Here is a 19631-nt window from a genome sequence, read left to right as displayed (position 1 = left end):
AAATGTAGGAAAATAATTGTGGTATCTCCAAAAAAAAAAAAAAAGCTGTGAGGTAACTGAGTATTAATGATGACCACTGTAGGAAAGAGTTTAATATAGAGGGGAGGGAAACTGAATGCTTCAGGGGACTGGTAATATAAACACCTTTTCATGTGTAAAGCACTAGTTTTAAGATAGCCCAAACTGACAGAGACCAAAGTCATTATCAGGTGAGTAGCCGACATAAAATGAACTGGTTTCAGTGCAGTTCCTAGTGGGTACTGATTTTCAACATAATTCAAGAAACATACGGGAGAGGAATCTCAGAATCTCAACTATCCTTTTCTCTCTTAGTAACTCCTCCAGAGGGGTACTGAGATACATTGGTAGGTCACTGCGGGGAGGTGAACAGTGCAAATGCTTGTGTTGTACCTCTTCTGTAACTGAAGAAAGCATTTCAACCTACAAGTATAGTCAATCTGTCCCTTTCCACAAGTTGATGGCTGCTCCACAGAGCCAAGAGCACAGGTATGTGGTAGGTGCAGTTCATGGAGTTCCTGATAGCTGTACCTTCTGCAGTAGGAGGGACACCCTGGCACACATCTCTCTCTGCTCCAGTGCACCAGGTTGCTTCCCCACTTCTGGCTCCTCAGAACTTTGTGCTGAAGTTCTCACACCCTTTTCGCACAGCCTTTCGTGTTCATGGCATCATGAAGACTTGATAGCCTCATCTAGACAACCTCTTCCTGGCATTGGCCAAGATGGCCATGCCTCAGGTTAGGAGCAGAAAGCTTGACAGAGAGGTTCTCTGTGACTGTGCAGACTATTTTCAGTCCCTACTTGTCTCATGTAGCTAAGCACACCTTCAAGTGGCATCCACTAACTCCTTGGACTGTTCACTGCTCTGTGAAGCAGTGAACACTGACTGGGGGACTGCTTGGTATCGACATCCAGTTCCCTCATTTTATATCTATATATAACCTGCACTCCTGTTCCTGTTTTTTTGTTTTGTTCAGTTTTTCCCCTGCATCCCATTACATTAATTATTCCTCAGTTCTTGTGGCCCTGGCCCTTCCCTTGAATGAGGGGCAAGCCTTTAGTACTAAGTGGGCTCCTCTCACCTTTGCAGAATTTACAAAAGGAAAAAAAAGATGGACAAGACACATCTATATATCTCTTCTTCATTTTGTTTGTAGTGCTCTCCAGACTATTATAACAGTCAGCAGAAATCAGCAGCTCTTCTCACACCCTGCATTGTCACTACTGATTTATAAATCACTCTTGTACTCTTGAACTTACCTTGTCAAGGAAGGTGGGGCGGTCCATGGAAGACTCTTTGGAGATTGATGGTGGGCGGCAGCCAAGGGGTTTGGTGACCATTCCATTATAGTCGGTCACTCCCATTCCACGCTTGTCCATTTCCACCTTCTTTTCCAGCAGAGCACCTGCATAGAAGGGTGGAAGCAAAAAAAGGGCTGGTGATGCAAGGGGAAACTGAGTCTGCAAAAACTTCTGAAACCAAAACAACACTAGTGTCAGTTATACACCTATTACAATTCATATTAATTTTAAGTAAAAAATTAAAATACACTTAAAATAGACTCTGGGGTTTGACATAGAAAAAAGTCACAAAAGTGTACGTGGTTTTTAAAAATGCTCTTTAGGAACAGAGAAGCTAATTTAACTGGAACAGAACAAACTTCATAATCATGTATCCATCTACTGAAGTGCCTCTTATGAAAGGTGTTGGTTAGAAAGACACTTACTCATGGCCTGATCAAGATTCATATTGTTGCTCTTCAAGGCCTCTTCTGCTGGCTCTCTCTGTAAACAATAATGTGGGTTTGGTTATATTGTGTTTCAAGCAAGAACACATCTACATGACTCCAAACCAAACGGGAAATTTCAAGATTTTCTTCAATATTGGGGTAACACTGACATGTATTAACTGAATCAGATTATGTGTATACATAACTTTTTTGCTTTCACCAGTTATGACACGTTTCCAAGAAAGATTGGGTCTGTCTCACTGAGCAAAATGTATGTTATTCTCTATAAAGTTAAATTATATTCTTTTTATAACTGAATTTGTAACCTTATGCAATGGATAACTTTAAAAATACCACCACACACAGCTGACTTAAAAAAAAAAACCCCAACCCCCCCAAACTACATAATACTCCTCATTTCTTTTGTTTAATAGGGTAATGGGGAAGACAATAAAGACTATTAACAAGTTCAAAGTAAAACCCATGATTAAAAAAAACTACAAACAAAACTTCTATAGGTTTCATCAAAGTTAAGCATGTCAGGATCAACACTCAAAGGGTATTTAACTTGCTCTTTTGAGGTTTCACAAACTATAGTTAAAACAACTGATTTCCCATTTAGGAAACATTTTTGTATCTGCAAACAGAAAGGTCAAAAATATACACTACAAGCTACAAAAACCAAGCTATTGAAAATATTAGAATATGAATGTTACTCACCGGGAAGCCCATGTCTGTGAGCTGTTTTATCAGACGGTTCATGATCCAGGCCTCATCTTGCTTACTAGATGTCTTCATGCCCTAGGTAAACAAATTGGGAAGATTATCAATCATCTATTTTTCATATTTATAGCAATGAGATGCAGCACAATCTATGGCAGGTTTCCCTTATTAATACTGTATGTTGCTTCAGGGTATATTCATATGTATATTTATAACACATTCATGAAACCTGCAAAACATAATAGAATTACACTCCTCTTCTTCCCAGAGGGCACAGAGCAAATTTTACCTCACCTGATCAGGTCTTGTAAAGAACTACTTGCTATCTCCCTGATATGCTAGATACCGCAAATAACTAATCTTTTCTCTGAACAGCATTATTCATTTAAATTATCTACAGGAAAACAAAATAAAGTCACTCAAATTCTGACACAGTACAAAGTTTCCTCAAAATACCCAACAAACTGAATTTGCAGACTTAATCTGTCAAAGTCCCTTCAATCTATTGGCTGAATTGAAAAGACTGAAACAGACATCTTTAGTAGAGCTCTGGGCAACTTCTCCACTTCAAGACCATGAAGTGCAACTCCCTGAATTACAGAGGAACAAATATTAAGGGGTGGGACAGTAATATAAAAAATGTAATACTGGATCAAACCAGTGGTCCATCTAGTATAACTGACAATTACGGAACAAGCTGCTCACAAGCAAAGCTAACTCTGTAAATTAGAGGTTGGTTCATGTCCTGAAATCTAAGAGTTGATATTTCTTGTAATATAAAAATTCCTAAATGTAACTGTGGATGTTCTCTTGTTTGAGTTTCAAATTGGTTAAATTTCACTCTGTTCCCATATCAATTCAGGCAACAAAATTATACATTCCCCTTTCAGATGTAGGAGACAAAACAGATACTTTTTTTGCTTATGAATTAAGCTGGACCATTTCTTAAGAGAGCAACATTTGTTTTTTTCCCACTGCAAATGAAAATGTTTAAGAGGTCACCAGTATGATTTTTTGTTTAATACATAAAAAGATCTTCATAATACATAAACGTTCATGAAACTGGCGAGAAACAAAAACAATCAGAAACATCAGACACCATTCTAAAAGTAAACTACATTTTTATAGCCTTCCATCCACTGTCTTCCCTCACTCCTTCTTGGGAATATTCTTCATGTTAAGACATCCGAGACACACCCACAACAGACTAGCTAAAGTGTATTCAAGGGAACAATATTTTGTTGTCTATCATTTAATATGACTGCTTTTACTTTAGTTGCCAGCACAAGTGTATATAAATCCATTTCCTACAGTACTGCACTCATTTTGACCACTCATGATGAGACAGACTTTCATTCAAACTCAGAGTATTAATCTTACAGAAAAATGTGTAACATTCAGTGCTAGAAATGCTGCACTCTAACGCTACTGATTTCTACAATCCATCCTCATCACTGTCCTACCTTTTGAAGTCCTTTCTTTGGGGCATTCCCCCATGAATTACAGGAGGAGTTACTCTCTTGTGAAGCAGTATTATTCCACATATCTCCTTCTTCATCTTCCCACTGACTAGTACTGAGGTTCACTTCATCCCCACCACTGCCCCAGCCTTCTTGCATAGATTTAGAAGCTGGGGGGGGAAGGAAACATTTCTGTTAATTTTCTCTAGACTTTAAATCCTTTAGTTTATATGTACATCCATCCATCCATCCTTCCTATCTTCATTGTCTTAGCATCTGAACATTTTACAGAATTACACAGGTGTAACATATAGTTTGATCAATATTAATCTTTTGTTCCCTTCCCTGAAGCTGGAGGGAAAGGATAAAGTATTTTTATTATTACTGTGGGAAAACTGAAGTGCGGAAACTTGCTTATACTCTGAAGGAAGTGAAATTTTGTGGTCAATCCAATCTCTTGGGAAACAGGGCTCCAAAAACATGCAGCCACTAAGAATATATAATCTCCTGATCTCACGATTCTTACCCTTTTAGTTCACAATTTCTGTTATTCCTGATGAACACAGATTATAGTTGCTGAGACAGAAGCAGATCCGAAAGTGGCCTGAGCCAGACCTATCAAGATCTCTGAGGATAAGGACATGAACATGGAATTTGGCCATAGTAAATGAGTTGCAAGCAGATGTGTAAGGAGAACTGGGATGATCTACTTTCAATTGTCCTGTGTTGCTCAAAAGGTGGAATGTCACATTTTGAACCCCTATAGATTTTCCAGGGCTGTCAATTATTTCTATGTACAACATGCTGCAGTAGTAGAGCTTAGAAATTACAAATAAAAAGCTCACCACAGCCAAACTAGCATTCTACAAGATGAGGTGCTGCCTTGAGGCCAACTATAGATGAAAGAATGTTCATGTGACAGCTTATGCTACTTGGGAATCTAATAGCAGTAAAACAATCCAGGATGACTTGAGGATGTGAACTGTTTTGAACAAAATTGGGTGTCATCTGTTAACATAGGCATTTGACGTCTTGGTGTCGTGCGATTTCCCTTTTCTATATCTTCTGCTGTTTATTCAGAGTTGCTTCCAGGATACATATATATACGTATAATAAGTAATGTATTTAAATCTGACAGTCCAGTAAACAAACTTGGTTTTCTAAAATGTTCTAAATGGGACAAAGTTAGTGCACACACCAAAAGAATTGAGAGTTTACTGAGTTGAGAAAGTGGAAGTTATATATTGATGTCACCTTGTCCCTGTTTATAATGATGCTATTATATTTTCCAAACCATAATTAAAACTAAAAACAATTTAAAATGCAAAAAAAAGGGTATGAGAGAGCAAACATGAGTGAAAAATATACAAAAGTACAGATGCAGTTTACCACATTTTTCACCCTACTTCCCAACGCCATTACAATAAAAGCAGTGTGAGAGTTCACCTGGCTTGCACAGTGCTGGGGCAGCGGCTGGAGTATTTGCTCTTCCGTAGGTCCCTGCTGACTCGGCAGAATTCTCTCCCCACCCTGTACCACTGCTGGGGGGTTTCCCCCATGCTGAAGTGCCATTATCAACTGCAGCAGAAGGGGATGCGGGCTCTCCCCAAGAAGATTCAGTCTTTGCGTGGACTGTAGGCATTTCTCCCCAGCCTGCTGAAACCAGAAAGATAAATCAAAGAGTTAGTCTAAAAGGAAAAAAAATGGAAAACAGCAGTGAACCTCTCTGAATAAATTTCTAGCTACATCTATCATTGAGAGCATAAAGCAACGGGTAGAGACAATGGCTCTAATTAAGCATGTAAAAGTCAATTTGACTTACTCTCAAATTTCTTTTTCTTAATTGTACTTCATGATATACATCTGTCAAGATGGAAAAATATTTTCTACCACCTGCATAAAGGCAGGTACTCAAGCTTATCCATACTGCTATACAAATGTACCTGGACTCTGATCTGCAGAAACCACTCTCCTTCTCAGATGAATCATCTCCTTAAATGCTGTACCTCTTCAGATCATACAAACCCTGTCTCAAAGTGCAAATTAAGTGGTTTTGTATCATACACCATGCTATTAGGAGGCTGTAAGATCACTGAAAATATCAGGAGAAATCTCATCTAGAGTTGAACCCAGAGGTGCAATTTTTAACAAAATAATTTTAAGCTATTTTTAGTCCTCTTAACCATTTGCAGTTGGTCACACTTCCTTTCTTGTGCTCTAGAAAATAAAATACTGTATTTGCCTGAGTGGCCACCTTTAATGTGGTCATATATTTCATAAGCATTCCAAAAAGTTTTTTATTATGGGATTACAGGAAAGTGTATTTCTCTCATATGCCCTCCATCACTGAGACCCTGTGCTGTAACCAACATCCTTCCACACCAGGACTAGATGGGACTGCAACACATCACCTATGGTTACACCAAAACCAGTTGAAGGGATTGCTGATACCAGGTACTATTTCCCAACCAAAGTGGTTTTTGTATTAGTATCGTGATGTCTTTCAAGGGATTACCTGGTAAGTCACTGTAGCCTAGCTTCAGTGGAATGCTTTTAGCTAAGTCCATCTTCTACTGATTTTACCACTTAGGATGAAACTACCAGCAATTATGGCATAGCTCTTGGGACCAACAGAAAAATAAAGAGTAGTATATAGTACAAGGGAAAGGTTCCATTTAAAGTTGTAATTACCTCCAAATTAGGTCTTCTGAAGTCTGTTACACTACAGAAAGCTTTTCCTGGTGGAAAAGTTACTGATACCATTTTTTGTTGTATGTTCATTTCAGTGTACTTGAGTGTTAGCAATTAAGAAACCAACTTTGTCTAGAAAGCAAAACAAGACGTAGACAAACATAGCACCTACAGATTCTCTTGGAGAACTGAATTGTTTGGGCAAATTTCGCAAAAGATATGAGTGAATTTTTTTTTTTTTTTTTTTTTAATTAGAGATGGACTTGAAGTCAAAGTAAAGAATACACACTGGGTATTTATAACATGCAGTATATTACTGGGGAACTGAAAGACAACGTTATCTTACACAGAACTGAAACTACATGTACATGTTCTAAAGCAGAGGTTCTCAATTTTTTTTTTTTTTGCTGGGCCATCCTTTGAAAATATTTTAGGCTGTGAAGACTTCCACCTCACACATATTCTTGGTACTGGTCATAGCTTTCGCAGCATCAGTGCAGATTCCTGCAGAGCTAAGTAACCATACCATGCCACCATTACTTCTATGCTGCTGCTGAAGATGGTGCTGCCTTCAGAGAGGGTGCCCAGCCAGCAGCTGCTGCTCGCTGGACACCCAGCACTGAAGGCAAGGAAAAAGGATGAGCAAGGAAAAATCACAGATATTTGTTCATTTAAAAAATCTGTCTATATGGAAATAGGAGGACCAAAAAAAGAGGTCATGTCTGGGGAAACCCAAGGGTATGGTAACTCTATTTTTTGTGATCATATGACAACCCCCCCAAGAGCCTTGTGGCCCCCTTTTGGACGCCCAGTGTAACTAATATTGTTCTATAGTAATCACAAAATAATTAGATCACATGCAAGCGCAAAGTTCAGAAAGTACAGCACAGTTCAATATTTGAGCATAAGCGTAAAAAACCCACTATGAACAAATTGCCACCCAATTCAATACACAAGGCTAGTACTGTTATAATTGAAGTTACGTGTCACTTCTGCTGCAGCACAGATTCCTTCTGGGAACAGACACTTGTGGGGGTGATGCTAATGGTCCTCTCTGTACTCCAGAAGTAGGAAGATTGTGGTGAAAGCACCTGGAGCAGCACACTCCCTTACCTTAGATAGAGCAGAATCCATCCGTTTAACAGATATCAGTCATTTCTGACCATCCTTAATTCCCTTCTACTGTATAAAAGGGGTCTTTTCTCACTCAGATTAGTTTACATTTAAGCAAGGCCATCAGAATATTGTCTGATTTGATGGTAATTTTTTTCTTCCTTTTTCTTCAACAGAGAACTCCTCCAGCAAGTACTGATATTTTTAAGAACTATTTCCCCTGCCAGAAGATGAAGCCTCTTCGCAAATCACAGGATATTTGATTTCATTTGCTCTACCTCTTTAAGCAGCATGTAAAGTGACTAAGAACAGGTGCCATTTTAACAAGGAGCTCTACATTTGCAAGCAATCCCTATAGTCATTTCTGAGGGAACAATCAGTCTAACTCTGTTACCAAAGAGGTAACACTGTGTGGTCAAACTCCACGCTGCTGCCATTTACCCGTAACTTGCACTAATGCTCCAGTCTTGGTGGGGCTAAGCCACAGGCAGCATACTTCCAATTCACCAGTAATCTGGCAACTGGCCAACACCCAGCAAAAAGATTGCTCACTTTTAGATATTTGGATGACTGCATTGCACTTAATGCTGAGATAAACTATGTACACATTTAACTTTAATATATAAATCTCCTTCCCTAGCAGCAAGATCTTCACTCTAACTCCAATATTTTTTACATTAATTTCCATATTATTCTTGACACAAACATTGATTTCATGATGTCCCATAAAACACCATTTCTGAATTTGCATTACCACAAGAAGGGATGATTTTCAAATTATTTTCATGGAATTCGTAACAGATTTTCATTTTTTAAACAAACTCACTGTGTACTTAGTAGTACCAGAATGTAATGTATTTTTCATGTTAGACTTTTAACAGGAAACAAGAGAAATTTTTAATCAAACCTCTTCGTGATTCATTTAAAATTTTTATTCAAGTTTGCTTTTCATGACAGTGGGTATTTAGTCAAACCTATTTAAAAAGATTTAAAATTTCATTATTCCAAAATCTTCCTTCCTCTGTTCGGGAGACACCCCTGACAGACAGGTGCATGCATTCTGTTTTACATATATGTTGGCATAATGAAAGAGATCAATTATTCACAAACAAATGAGGTAGGAAAACTTGAAACGCATTTGAAGTCCCAACCAGAAAGCAGTGCATCTACAGTATTATAATCTTTGCCTGTGCGTGCACAGCCCATGCTGAAAATTATAACTAGTTCAACCCCAAAATTTAGCCTCAGAACATGAATGCTAGCATTTCAATAAAGGGTATTAATTATTAATAGGGCTGTCAAGCGATTAAAAAATTAATCACGATTAACTGTATGATTAAACAAATTCATTGTGATTAATCACACTGTTAATAACAGGATACCTTTTATTTAAATATTTTGGGATGTCTTCTATATTTTCAAATACATTGATTTCAATTGCAATACAGAATACACCGTGTACAGTGCTCACTTTATATTTATTTTTTTATTACAAATATTTGCACTGTAAACTTACAAATGTAGAATTATGTACACACCTCCCCCCACATTCAAAAATAAAACAATCTAAAACTTTAGAGACTACAAGTCCAATCAGTCCTACTTCTTGTTCAGCCAATTGCTCAGACAAGGAAATTTGCTTACATTTGCAGAAGATAATGCTTCCCGCTTCTTGTTTACAATGTCACCTGAAAGTCAGAACAGGCATTTGCAATGAACTGTTGTAGCAAGGGTTGCAAGATATTTACATGCCAGATGCATTAAAGATTAATATGTCCATTGATGCTTCAGCCACCATTCCAGAGGACACGAGTCTAATGTTGATGATGGGTACTGCTTGATAACGATCCAAAGCAGTACTGACTGATGCATATTTATTTTCATCATCTGATTCAGATGCCACCAGCAGAAGGCTGATTTTCTTTTTTTTGGTGGTTTGGACTCTGTAGTTTCTGCATCAAAGTGTTGCTCTTTTAAGACTTCTGAAAGCATGCTTCACACCTCATCCCTTTCAGATTCTGGAAGGCACTTCAGATTCTTAAATCTTTGGGTTGAATGGTATCTTCTTTGCATTTTGTCAAATTTGCAGTGAAAGTGTTCTTAAAACGAACAACGTGCTGGGTCATCATCTGAGGCTGCTATAACATGAAATATATGGCAGAATGCAGGTAAAACAGCAGGAGACAGACAATTCTCCCCCCAATGAGTTCAGTTACAAATTTAATTAATGCATTATTTTTTTTAACGAGTGTCATCAGCATGGAAGCATGTCCTCTAGAATGATGGCCGAAGCATGAAGCATATGACACTCTGGCGTATCTTGCACATAAATACCTTGCGATGCCAGCTACAACAGTGCCATGCAAACGCCTGTTCTCACTTTCAGGTGACACTGTAATTAAGAAGTAGACAGCATTATCTCCTGTTAAATGTAAATAAACTTGTTTCCCTTAGTGATTGGCTGAAGAAAAAGTAGGACCGAGTGGACTTGGAGGCTCTAACGTTTTACACTGTTTTGTTTTTGAGTGTAGTTATCTAACAAAAACCCTACATTTGTAAATGGTACTTTCATTATAAAGAGATTTCACTTAAAAAATACAATTTCTTTTGTTTATCATTTTACAGCCCACATTTGTAATAAAAATAATATAAAGTGAACACTGTACACTTTGTAGTCTGTGTTGTAAGTGAAATTGATATATTTGCAAATACAGAAAAACATCCAAAAATATTTAATGAATTTCAATTGGTATTCTATTGTTTAATAGTATGATTAATCACAATTAATATTTTAAATTGTGAATAATTTTTTTGAGTTAATTGTGTGAGTTAACTGCAATTAATGGACAGACCTAGTTATTAAGTAAAAAATCCAAGGGAGCAGTTCTCTTCTTGCTCTTTACATTAACTAAATTCAACAACACTGACTAATAACCACAGATTGTATATAATATATGAGTCATTTTAATTTAAGTGCTCTAAGTGTGTTAAGTGTAATATAATGTAAATCATTATCAATAACAACGGAGTTAACCCTCACTAAAATATTACCTGTAATTACATAAAAACAAAATCCATTTGATACAACAGTTTTCAAAGCTTTTAACAGATGAGATTAAACGCAGGAAATTAGCAGAGTAAATAAAAATGATAGGTGGTGTGGAAAACTCTACAATAGCTTGGGTGCTGCTGAAGATTAATCCCCAGAAAAACTGCAATCTTGGTAATTTAAACAAAACAGCTATGAATATTTGTAATTTTTTCACTTTTACTTTCTTTCCATTAAGTATAAAATGTTGTTAATGCCACTACAAAGCTCTGTGCCAACATTTATGACTGGACGCAAGTGTTCTACATTAGGGACTTAATAAGATGGGAGAAGATTCCATTATCAACCTACCGATGCAAATTATGTCACAGAGATGGACTGAGTGTCTGTTTACTAGTATTCAGCGGGAAAGTTCCTCTTTTTATTTGTTCTGGGATTCAAAAGTAAGATGAAATGGTTCATACCTGTGGCATATCTGTGCGGAATCTTAGTTCAACGAAACTCTGTTCTCCATGCCAAACTTTTCTCTGCCTGCCCAGTCCAAGAAGCTTTCCTATTGGTAGTGCAAAGCAATACCCCTACTACTTTAGATTTCATAAAGGAAGCAGCTCATAAAATGAGCTAGAATGGTTTAGATCGAAATTATTTAAAGTGCTTTTAAAACCTCTCCAATCTGTCTTTTCGAAGGCTTTGGGAAAGACAATATCTCTATACTAGCTTAAACTATTCAAATAATTTTGTTGGTTTTCTACAGTTCTGCTTATAGAAAATTTCCGTTTTTACATGTTTCTTTACAGAGAGAGAGAGAGAGAGAGAGAGTCCTGAGAAAATATCTCCATGGTTTTAGGCAAACACAGGTGTTTTAAAAACAGGAATAAAGTCCATAAAAGGGCTCTCTCCATGGCAACAAAGTATTTATTTAACACTGACATTTCCAGCCAGTAGTATCAATGCACACAGTGACATTATTAAAAAAAAATATCTTGGGCACAATAGCAGGGTTTGTTTACAGAAAAATAAAGCATAACAAACATTGGGTCTGAGCCAATAGGAAATCCAGCCCTGGATAATCAGGAGAAAATGAAATGTTTACCAAACTGTGCCAGAAGGCAGTTATTTCTCCTTAAAATCACTCTATAGGCATTTGGTCGATAGGTTATTTTTCCTCAGATTTATTTTATCCACTGCAAAGAAGAGATACTGGAACTGAAAACAAGCAAACAAAAATCAAGAGGCCTCATAAGTTAAAAAGCAGCAGATTGTGTTCTAGAACAATGAGATCTCCTTATAAAGTTGATTGGTAACAAGACAACCACTAGTCAATCTGTCACTGGACAGTTTAATACTACTGTGAAATAATTAAGTTATATGTGGCTATAAACTGTTAGCTTATTAAGTATCTGCTGATAACATTACTGGCTAATATAACAGCTTATAATAATTGATTTAATCACAGACAGACTGAATTAAAATGACAAAGACAGATTCCATAGTTAACACTGAAATTATTTTCCACAGCAAATTCTCCAGATAAGCCAGGTATCACCAGGACCCACATGCTAGAGGCGTGTGTGTACACTTTGAAGTTATTGTATATCAGTATCTTAATAATCAGAGCCTCAATTAGATCTGCTCTCCTATGACACACCTAGGAGGGCAGTGGAGAGTAATCCATCAATTCTACATTTTCTACCTCACATATTACATGGTGATGTTGGATCAATATATCAGCCTACCTGAATCGTGAGATGATTGTCCAAAAATTGCAGCTGCGTTGCGGACAAGCCATGGAAAATTGAAGAAAAGTAATAATAGAGCTTATTATTTGTAGTAATAAGATCCATTATTACTTTTCCGTGATTTTCTGCTGTTGGCCACACGGGGCTGAGAGCAGGGGCTCCTGCTGTCGGCCACCTGGGGCTGAGAGCGGCAGTCTGGGTCTGACAGCGCACGGAAGAGCTCCTGCTGTCAAAATTGTGATGGAAGCCTAATATTGCAGGATCCGCAATTTCCACAAAATGGTGAATTAAGTAGGGCCTTAATTATAAATGATTTTTAAATTGCCACTGTGAGGTAACATTGCGGAAGTACAAAGGAACCAGTGAGGACTGCAAACCTTTTCAAGACAGGATGGGTTCAGGTATCTCAAAAGTTCAGATACTTATTCAAACCCTGTCAGCTCCCCAAAAATTCTCACTCACACAATTACCTCCCTGTACAGTAAGTCCTGATTCCCTATACCTGTCTTTGGGAGGGAAAGCCTGATTGCTGCAACTCTGCCAATCTCACTCTATCTGATGCAATTGGGAATACAGCAGGCCCACTCCCTGGCCCCTGTAGGAGAAGCTGAAGTTCTTCCAGCATCTTTAAAGAACATGCTCCTCTTCTTCTACATGACAGCATCCTCCCCTCTCATCTATCCCATTCTTCATATGGGAGGAATGGAGGCTACTGATAAGAATTACGCATCTATAATTTAGATTACACTTTACAGACCAGACAAATCAGAACTACTGCCATCTGCTTGCTTCTTCTGGTTGGCATGCCAGTGTTTTGAGAAGCAGCTCATTGGGAAGCATACAGGTGTGAGCAAATTTATCATGTTATGTATGTCATTTTATTTTTTCCAATATAAAAGAGAAAGTCCTCAGAGTATCTTGATCAAAACTGCATCACCACCTGCTTCTCTTCATCAGCTTTTAGGTCCTGTGTTCAAAGATATTTTAAATGTTCTGGGGATGAGCCACTGCACAGCAATATTTTAAACTTGTGATCCACTGTGAGCCTAATAGACATAAAGCACTATGCTAGAAACCTGGAAGGGATTGTTTGCTACAGTACATGACTCTGGAGAATAGCTAACTAATACTGCAGTGCCCAAGGTATATGTTACAGAAACAGGATACTGCCAGAAATTGTAATTGTACATGAATCTTTTGGCAAATTAATTGGTTCAGTAGTCTAAGGGTGAAATCTGAAATACCTCTAGACTCCTTGAAACCAGACGTTCAAATTCTGGCAGGATCAACTCTACCCTTTATCATGCAAAATCAAAACAGTTCCATTTACTATTTTGTGCAGATTTTTTTGGATCAGAACTTGATAACTGGCTCTACTCTAGATATTAAAGATCCAATGGAACTTTTTCAACAAGAGTATAGGTTTGACTTTTGTGGACAAAACTGCTCTTTCCCTCAGAGTCACAATGTGCTGGCTGCCTGTTTACCATTCATCCATGCGACAGGAGTGGAATAGAATTCCTGTAAATTCAAGGCAGAACTGGCAGCATTTTCTATAGTCAATATTGCCTAATCTTCCCATTGTAACTTGTTACAGTTGCTTATAACTTTGCCAAAGGTTAGCCGTTTGGTCTGAAACTGTCTATATTTGTTTTCTGCCTCAGGTGGAATTTGTCTGAAAAATTTCAGTAAAAAGATCAGGAAAAAATAGGTAATATTAAAAAACTGCCTAACTATTTCTTTGAAAAGCTCTGGCACTTTTGGATTTGGCCCACAAAGTTGAAGTTTAGCACAGATGCCTCTTGCTGTCCCTAGGAAAATTCACCCAGATTTGTTGGACTTAGAGGCCTTTGAAAACTGTCATTTACATATGCGCTGTAGAGGCCATTTAGAGACTTGCTATTAAAATCTCTAAATGTTCCATCTGCACTGATCATGCCTCAATCCTCAAATTTTGCTATGCCAATTTCACTAAGCATGGTCCCAAGCTCCAGGGGAGGTTGCTATACAGTGGCCATGGAGCTTGAGCTCTGTACATTGATGAAGACAGGACAAGACAATGCATTATTATTTGTATTTCTGTAGTACCTGGGAGCCCTAGTCATGAAGTTTTAGCGTCAGATCTTGTACGTACTGGTGTTAATTCTGTACCTTTAACAGCTCTTAGTACCGAGCAAAGCCTCATACAACATCTGTAAAAGTCATTAGGGTAAGAGAGGTTGCCCCTCTCTTATCCCATAGCTTGGAATAAGATGCAGTCTTTAATGGCAGATATACCTCTTGGGCTCCTGAGTCCACTGCCTTTCAGAATGAATGTTCCAAAGCTACATGTATGGGTATGCTGTCTTTTACCACTAGACCACATGTTCTTCCTGATCTATGAATAGAACCCAAGATTCCTGATTCCCAACATTGCTCTGCTGTCTAGCAAATAACAAACAACTGGCAAAGAGGGTGTCACATCCCTCTTCTAGTGGTTGGTCTACACAGAGGATAACTGGCCACTACTGTTACCAGTTACTGCAAGTGGTATACTGTGGATCTAAAGGTCCTAGGTTCAAACCGTGCTGATCTTGTGGAGGGTTGGCATGGTTCCATGCAATGGAACGGCTGTTGTCTCAGTTTTTTTTTAAACTAAGAAAACGTATACAAAGATTACATTAAAAGGACTTTAAGATGGCAAAGTTCAGTATTTATTCTTACTGTATGTGCAACGTGCCTGAGTGGCATGTAATGAAGATTCATCACCAAATTTGGCCCGCTGCTTGGATCATTAGCTTCCCCAGTATGGGCCAGGTACTGACAGGGAGTGCAACTCAGAGCCCTTTAAAACGTTTCTTATAGCAATTTTATATTAACTAAAAATAACTGAGAAACACTATTTGATATTTTGCTACAATTTTTTTTTTAAATTTACTTTCTGAAGGAAACTTTAATGTTGATCTATCCCCTTTGTCGTCTGTTTGCTCCAGCACACTTGATTGTATTATAAGTTTAAAGAGAATCTCACATACTATTTATTAAGTCTGTGGCACTCTATATCAGGATTCATCAATGAGATGTGCTAATGCATTTTTTGCATTAATCAGCAAAGCAAATGGGGGTTTTGGCGGTTCCAAAGGTTAGATTATTATTTGAAATTCATCAGTGGGATTTTCTTCCTCTGGTTCTAAATATTTTAAATTATAGGAGTAACTCAAACCTCACAATCATGCATACTCTAGTCCTGTTTTTATGACAACATACATAAAATATTTGAAAGTCTGTGTGAAATTAGTCTATGGATTCACATCAGTTTCTACATCACAAAAATGCACACAAATAACACTAAATTGCATTCTTGTTATTTTCAACAGAGGTGCAAAACAAAAACTGGAAAAATGAGTTTCCACTTCACCCCTGGAGGTAGTGTTCTTCAGATCAGGGTTGAGACTCTTTAGAAGGCAATGTGAAGAGGCTGGGTTAAATAGACAAATTTAATTTCTGATGCAGACACTGAATTATTTGTTTATACGAAAACTGTTGGACAGGGTAAAAACCCATGCATTATCATTAGACCCAGCTGACAAGTGTAGAGTGAAAGCTTATTACTATAAATTATTTGTGTAGAATCATACAATATACTACACACAATATTGACTCCACAAAAGCAGAAGTGATATCTGTGTAATAAATTGCAGAAAAGACGGTTACTCACCTTTGTAACTGTTGTTCTTCGAGATGTGTTGCTCATATCCATTCCAGTAGGTGTGTGCGCGCTGCGTGCACATTTGTTGGATACTTTTACCCTAGCAACACTCGGTGGGCCGGCAGGGCGCCCTCTGGAGTGGTGCCTCTATGGCACCGGATATATACCCTTGCCGGCCCGCCGCCACTCCTCAGTTCCTTCTTGCCGCATACTCCGACAGTGGGGAAGGAGGGCGGGTGTGGAATGGATCCGAGCAACACATCTCGAAGAACAACAGTTACAAAAGGTGAGTAACCGTCTTTTCTTCTTCGAGTGCTTGCTCATATCCAATTCCAGTAGGTGATTCCCAAGCCTTACCTAGGCGGTGGGGTCGGAGCAAGACGTTGCGGAATGTAAGATCGCTGAGCCAAAGGCGCATCGTCTCTCGATTGCTCAACCAGCGCGTAGTGAGATGTAAAGGTATGCACGACGACCAGGTAGCTGCCGCATATCTCCTGGATGGGAACGTGGGCCAGGAAAGCGGTGGACGAGGCTTGAGCCCGAGTAGAGTGGGCGGTGAGGTGGCCAATTGGGACGTGAGCCAAGTCATAGCACGTCCGGATACAGGATTCACCCATGATGAGAGCCTCTGGAAGAAATAGGCATACCTTTCATACGCTCCGCCACTGCTATAAATAGCTGGGGGCGAGCGTCTAAAGGATTTAGTCCTCTGGATGTAAAAGGCGAGGGCCGGGCGGACATCCAGGGTGTGTAGCTGCTGGTCCCTGCGCGATGCATGCGGCTTCGGGAAGAAGACCGGTAGAAAAATGTCTTGGTTAATATGGAAGGCAGAGACCACCTTGGGAGGAAAGCCGAGTGTGTCGTAGCTGCACTTATCTTTGTGAAAGATAGTGTACCGGGGGGGGTCTACCACCAAAGCACGGAGCTCAGAAACCGTCTGGCCGAGGTGATAGCGACCAGGAAGGCCTGGTCTTCCAGGACAGGTAGAGCAACAAGCAAGTGGCTAATGGCTCGAAGGAGGGGCTGTGAGCCTAGACAGCACAAGGTTGAGATCCCAGGAAGGGAAGGAGGCTTAACCGGGGGGTAGAGTCTCTCCAATCCCTTAAGGAATCTTGAAACTATCGGGTGAGAAAAGGTGGAACTGCCCGACTCTCCGGGATGGAAGGTGGAGATTGCGGCTAGATGCACCCTTATTGAGGAGAGTGCTAGGCCTTGCTCCTTAGGAGTACAATAAATAGTCCAAGACCACAGGAACCGAAACGGCTTCAGGAACAAGGGAACGCTGTGTACACCAATGAGAGAACCGCTTCCACTTGGCGAGATATGTCGCCCGCCGTGGAAGGTCCTCAGTTCCTTCCTTGCCGGGCATACTCCGACAGTGGGGAAGGAGGGCGGGTGTGGAATTCCTCAGTTCCTTCCTTGCCGGGCATACTCCGACAGTGGGGAAGGAGGGCGGGTGTGGAATGAAGTCCTGCGTTATAAGATCCGGGCAGAGTTGTAGTGGTATCGGAGACGCTAGGGACAGGTCGAGCAGCAGGGTGTACCAGTGCTGCCTCGGCCATGCCGGAGCGATGAGGATCAGCCTGGCCCTGGCCCTGCGGAGCTTGAGCAGGACTCTGTGGACTAAGGGAAAGGGTGGAAAGGCATAGAGTAGATCCCCTTTCCAGGGAATGAGGAACGCGTCCGAAAGAGAGCCCGGGGAGCGACCCTGTAGGGAGCAGAACACCTGGTACTTCCTGTTCTCCTTGTAGGCAAAGAGGTCTATCTGGGGAAAGCCCCACTTCTGGAAAACAGAAAGCAGGATGTCCGAACGGATGGACCACTCGTGGACCAGGAAGGACCGGCTCAGGCGGTCCGCAAGAGTGTTCCGGACCCCCGGGAGAAAGGAAGCTACCACGTCTATCGACTGGGCTATACAAAAGTCCCACGGCCGCATCGCTTCTTGGTAAAGGGGAGAAGATCATGTTGCTTGTTTATGTGATACATGGCCGTTGTGCTGTCCGTGAAAATCGCAACACAACGGCCCTGCAGATGTTGACAGAAGGCTTGGCACGCCAGTCGGACTGCTCTCAGTTAGTGGACATTGATATGGAGCTTCAGTTCCTGCAAGGACCAAAGGCCTTGGGTGCGAAGATGCCCCAGGTGTGCGCCCCACTCCAGAGAGGAGGCGTCTGTTGTTAGAGACACCGAGGGCTGAGGCGGATGGAACGGTCGACCGGCACACACCAGGGAGGGAGCCCAGCACGTGTGACGGGATCGTGATTATCATGTCTAGGGCATCCCTGCGTGGACGGTAGACCGAGGCAAGCCAGGTCTGAAGAGGGCACATGCGTAGTCTTGCGTGCTTCGTCACGAAAGTGCACGCAGCCATGTGACCGAGTAGAGTGAGGGCAGTGCGGACAGAGGTTGTTAGGAAGGCTCGTAGTCCCTGAATGAGGGAGACTATAGATTGGAACCTCTGTGGGGGCAAGCTGGCTGTTGCAAGAGTGGAGACCAGCATCGCCCCTATAAATTCTATCCTCTGGATAGGAAGTAGAATGGATTTGTCTAGATTGATGATCAGACCTAGATGTGAGAACAGGTCTTTGATGATATTTACATGAGCGGTAACCTGAGCCTCGGAAGTCCCTCGAATCAGCCAGTCGTCGAGATATGGGAAAACATGAATTCGACGACGACGGAGGTGGGCGGCGACTCCCGCCATACACTTTGTAAATACCCGAGGGGCCGAGAGGCCGAAGGGAAGGACCGCAAATTGGTAGTGATGACGATTTACCATGAAGCGAAGAAACCTTCTGTGCGGTGGGTAAATCGCGATATGGAAATATGCATCCCTCATGTCGAAAGCAGCGTACCAATCTCCTGGATCCAGGGAAGGAATGATGTTCCCCAGGGACACCATGCGGAACTTGAGCTTCTTGATGAACTTGTTCAGAGCTCGCAGGTCCAGGATGGGCCGGAGACTCCCTTTCGCCTTGAGGATTAGGAAGTATCTGGAATAGAATCCTCTGACCCTTAATAGCTCTGGAACCTCCTCTATGGCTCCCAACACAAGGAGCCTCGAAACTTCCTGCAGGAGTTGCTCGTGAGAGGGGTCCCTGAAAAGGGACGAGGAGGGAGGGTGGGAAGGCGGGGTCGAAACAAACTGAAGACAGTAGCCACATTCCACCGTGCTGAGGACCCAGCGGTCCGATGTTAGCTGGGACCATGCAGGGAAGAATGCAGCGAGGCGGTTGGCGAACTGAATGGGATCCTGGGAGGAAATTGGTACAGTGCTCTCAGGTGCACCTTCAAAAGTTTTGCTTCGGTCCCGCCGGTGGTTTGGTGGGACCGGAGTTGTTACCCCTTGAGGGCCAGACTGGCGTCTACGAGAGGTCCGGCGTCTACGAGAGGTCTGGCCTCTCCTCCTGGAGAAGTCCT

At 40.7% G+C, this 19631-nt stretch overlaps 1 protein-coding gene across 11 annotated transcripts in view; it reads right to left on the bottom strand.

The window, feature by feature from the left end:
• Positions 1-19631, bottom strand: part of TNRC6C (trinucleotide repeat containing adaptor 6C) — a 590484-nt gene that overhangs the window by 45008 nt on the left and 525845 nt on the right. For 8 of the 11 annotated variants that reach the window (XM_075071765.1, XM_075071766.1, XM_075071767.1 and 5 more), the window contains 5 exons: positions 5378-5587; positions 3935-4101; positions 2469-2549; positions 1746-1803; positions 1279-1424 (listed from right to left, as the gene is read on the bottom strand). In XM_075071765.1, the coding sequence (XP_074927866.1) occupies positions 1279-1424; positions 1746-1803; positions 2469-2549; positions 3935-4101; positions 5378-5587 (662 nt within the window). The remainder of the gene's footprint in view (positions 1-1278; positions 1425-1745; positions 1804-2468; positions 2550-3934; positions 4102-5377; positions 5588-19631) is intronic. The other 3 variants (XM_032792790.2, XM_075071770.1, XM_075071772.1) reach the window with 1 other exon arrangement.

This window comes from Chelonoidis abingdonii, chromosome 13, assembly GCF_003597395.2.
Source record: "Chelonoidis abingdonii isolate Lonesome George chromosome 13, CheloAbing_2.0, whole genome shotgun sequence".
In the NCBI taxonomy this organism is placed as follows: Eukaryota; Metazoa; Chordata; order Testudines; family Testudinidae; genus Chelonoidis; species Chelonoidis abingdonii.
This window is presented reverse-complemented; position numbering and strand designations above follow the sequence as displayed.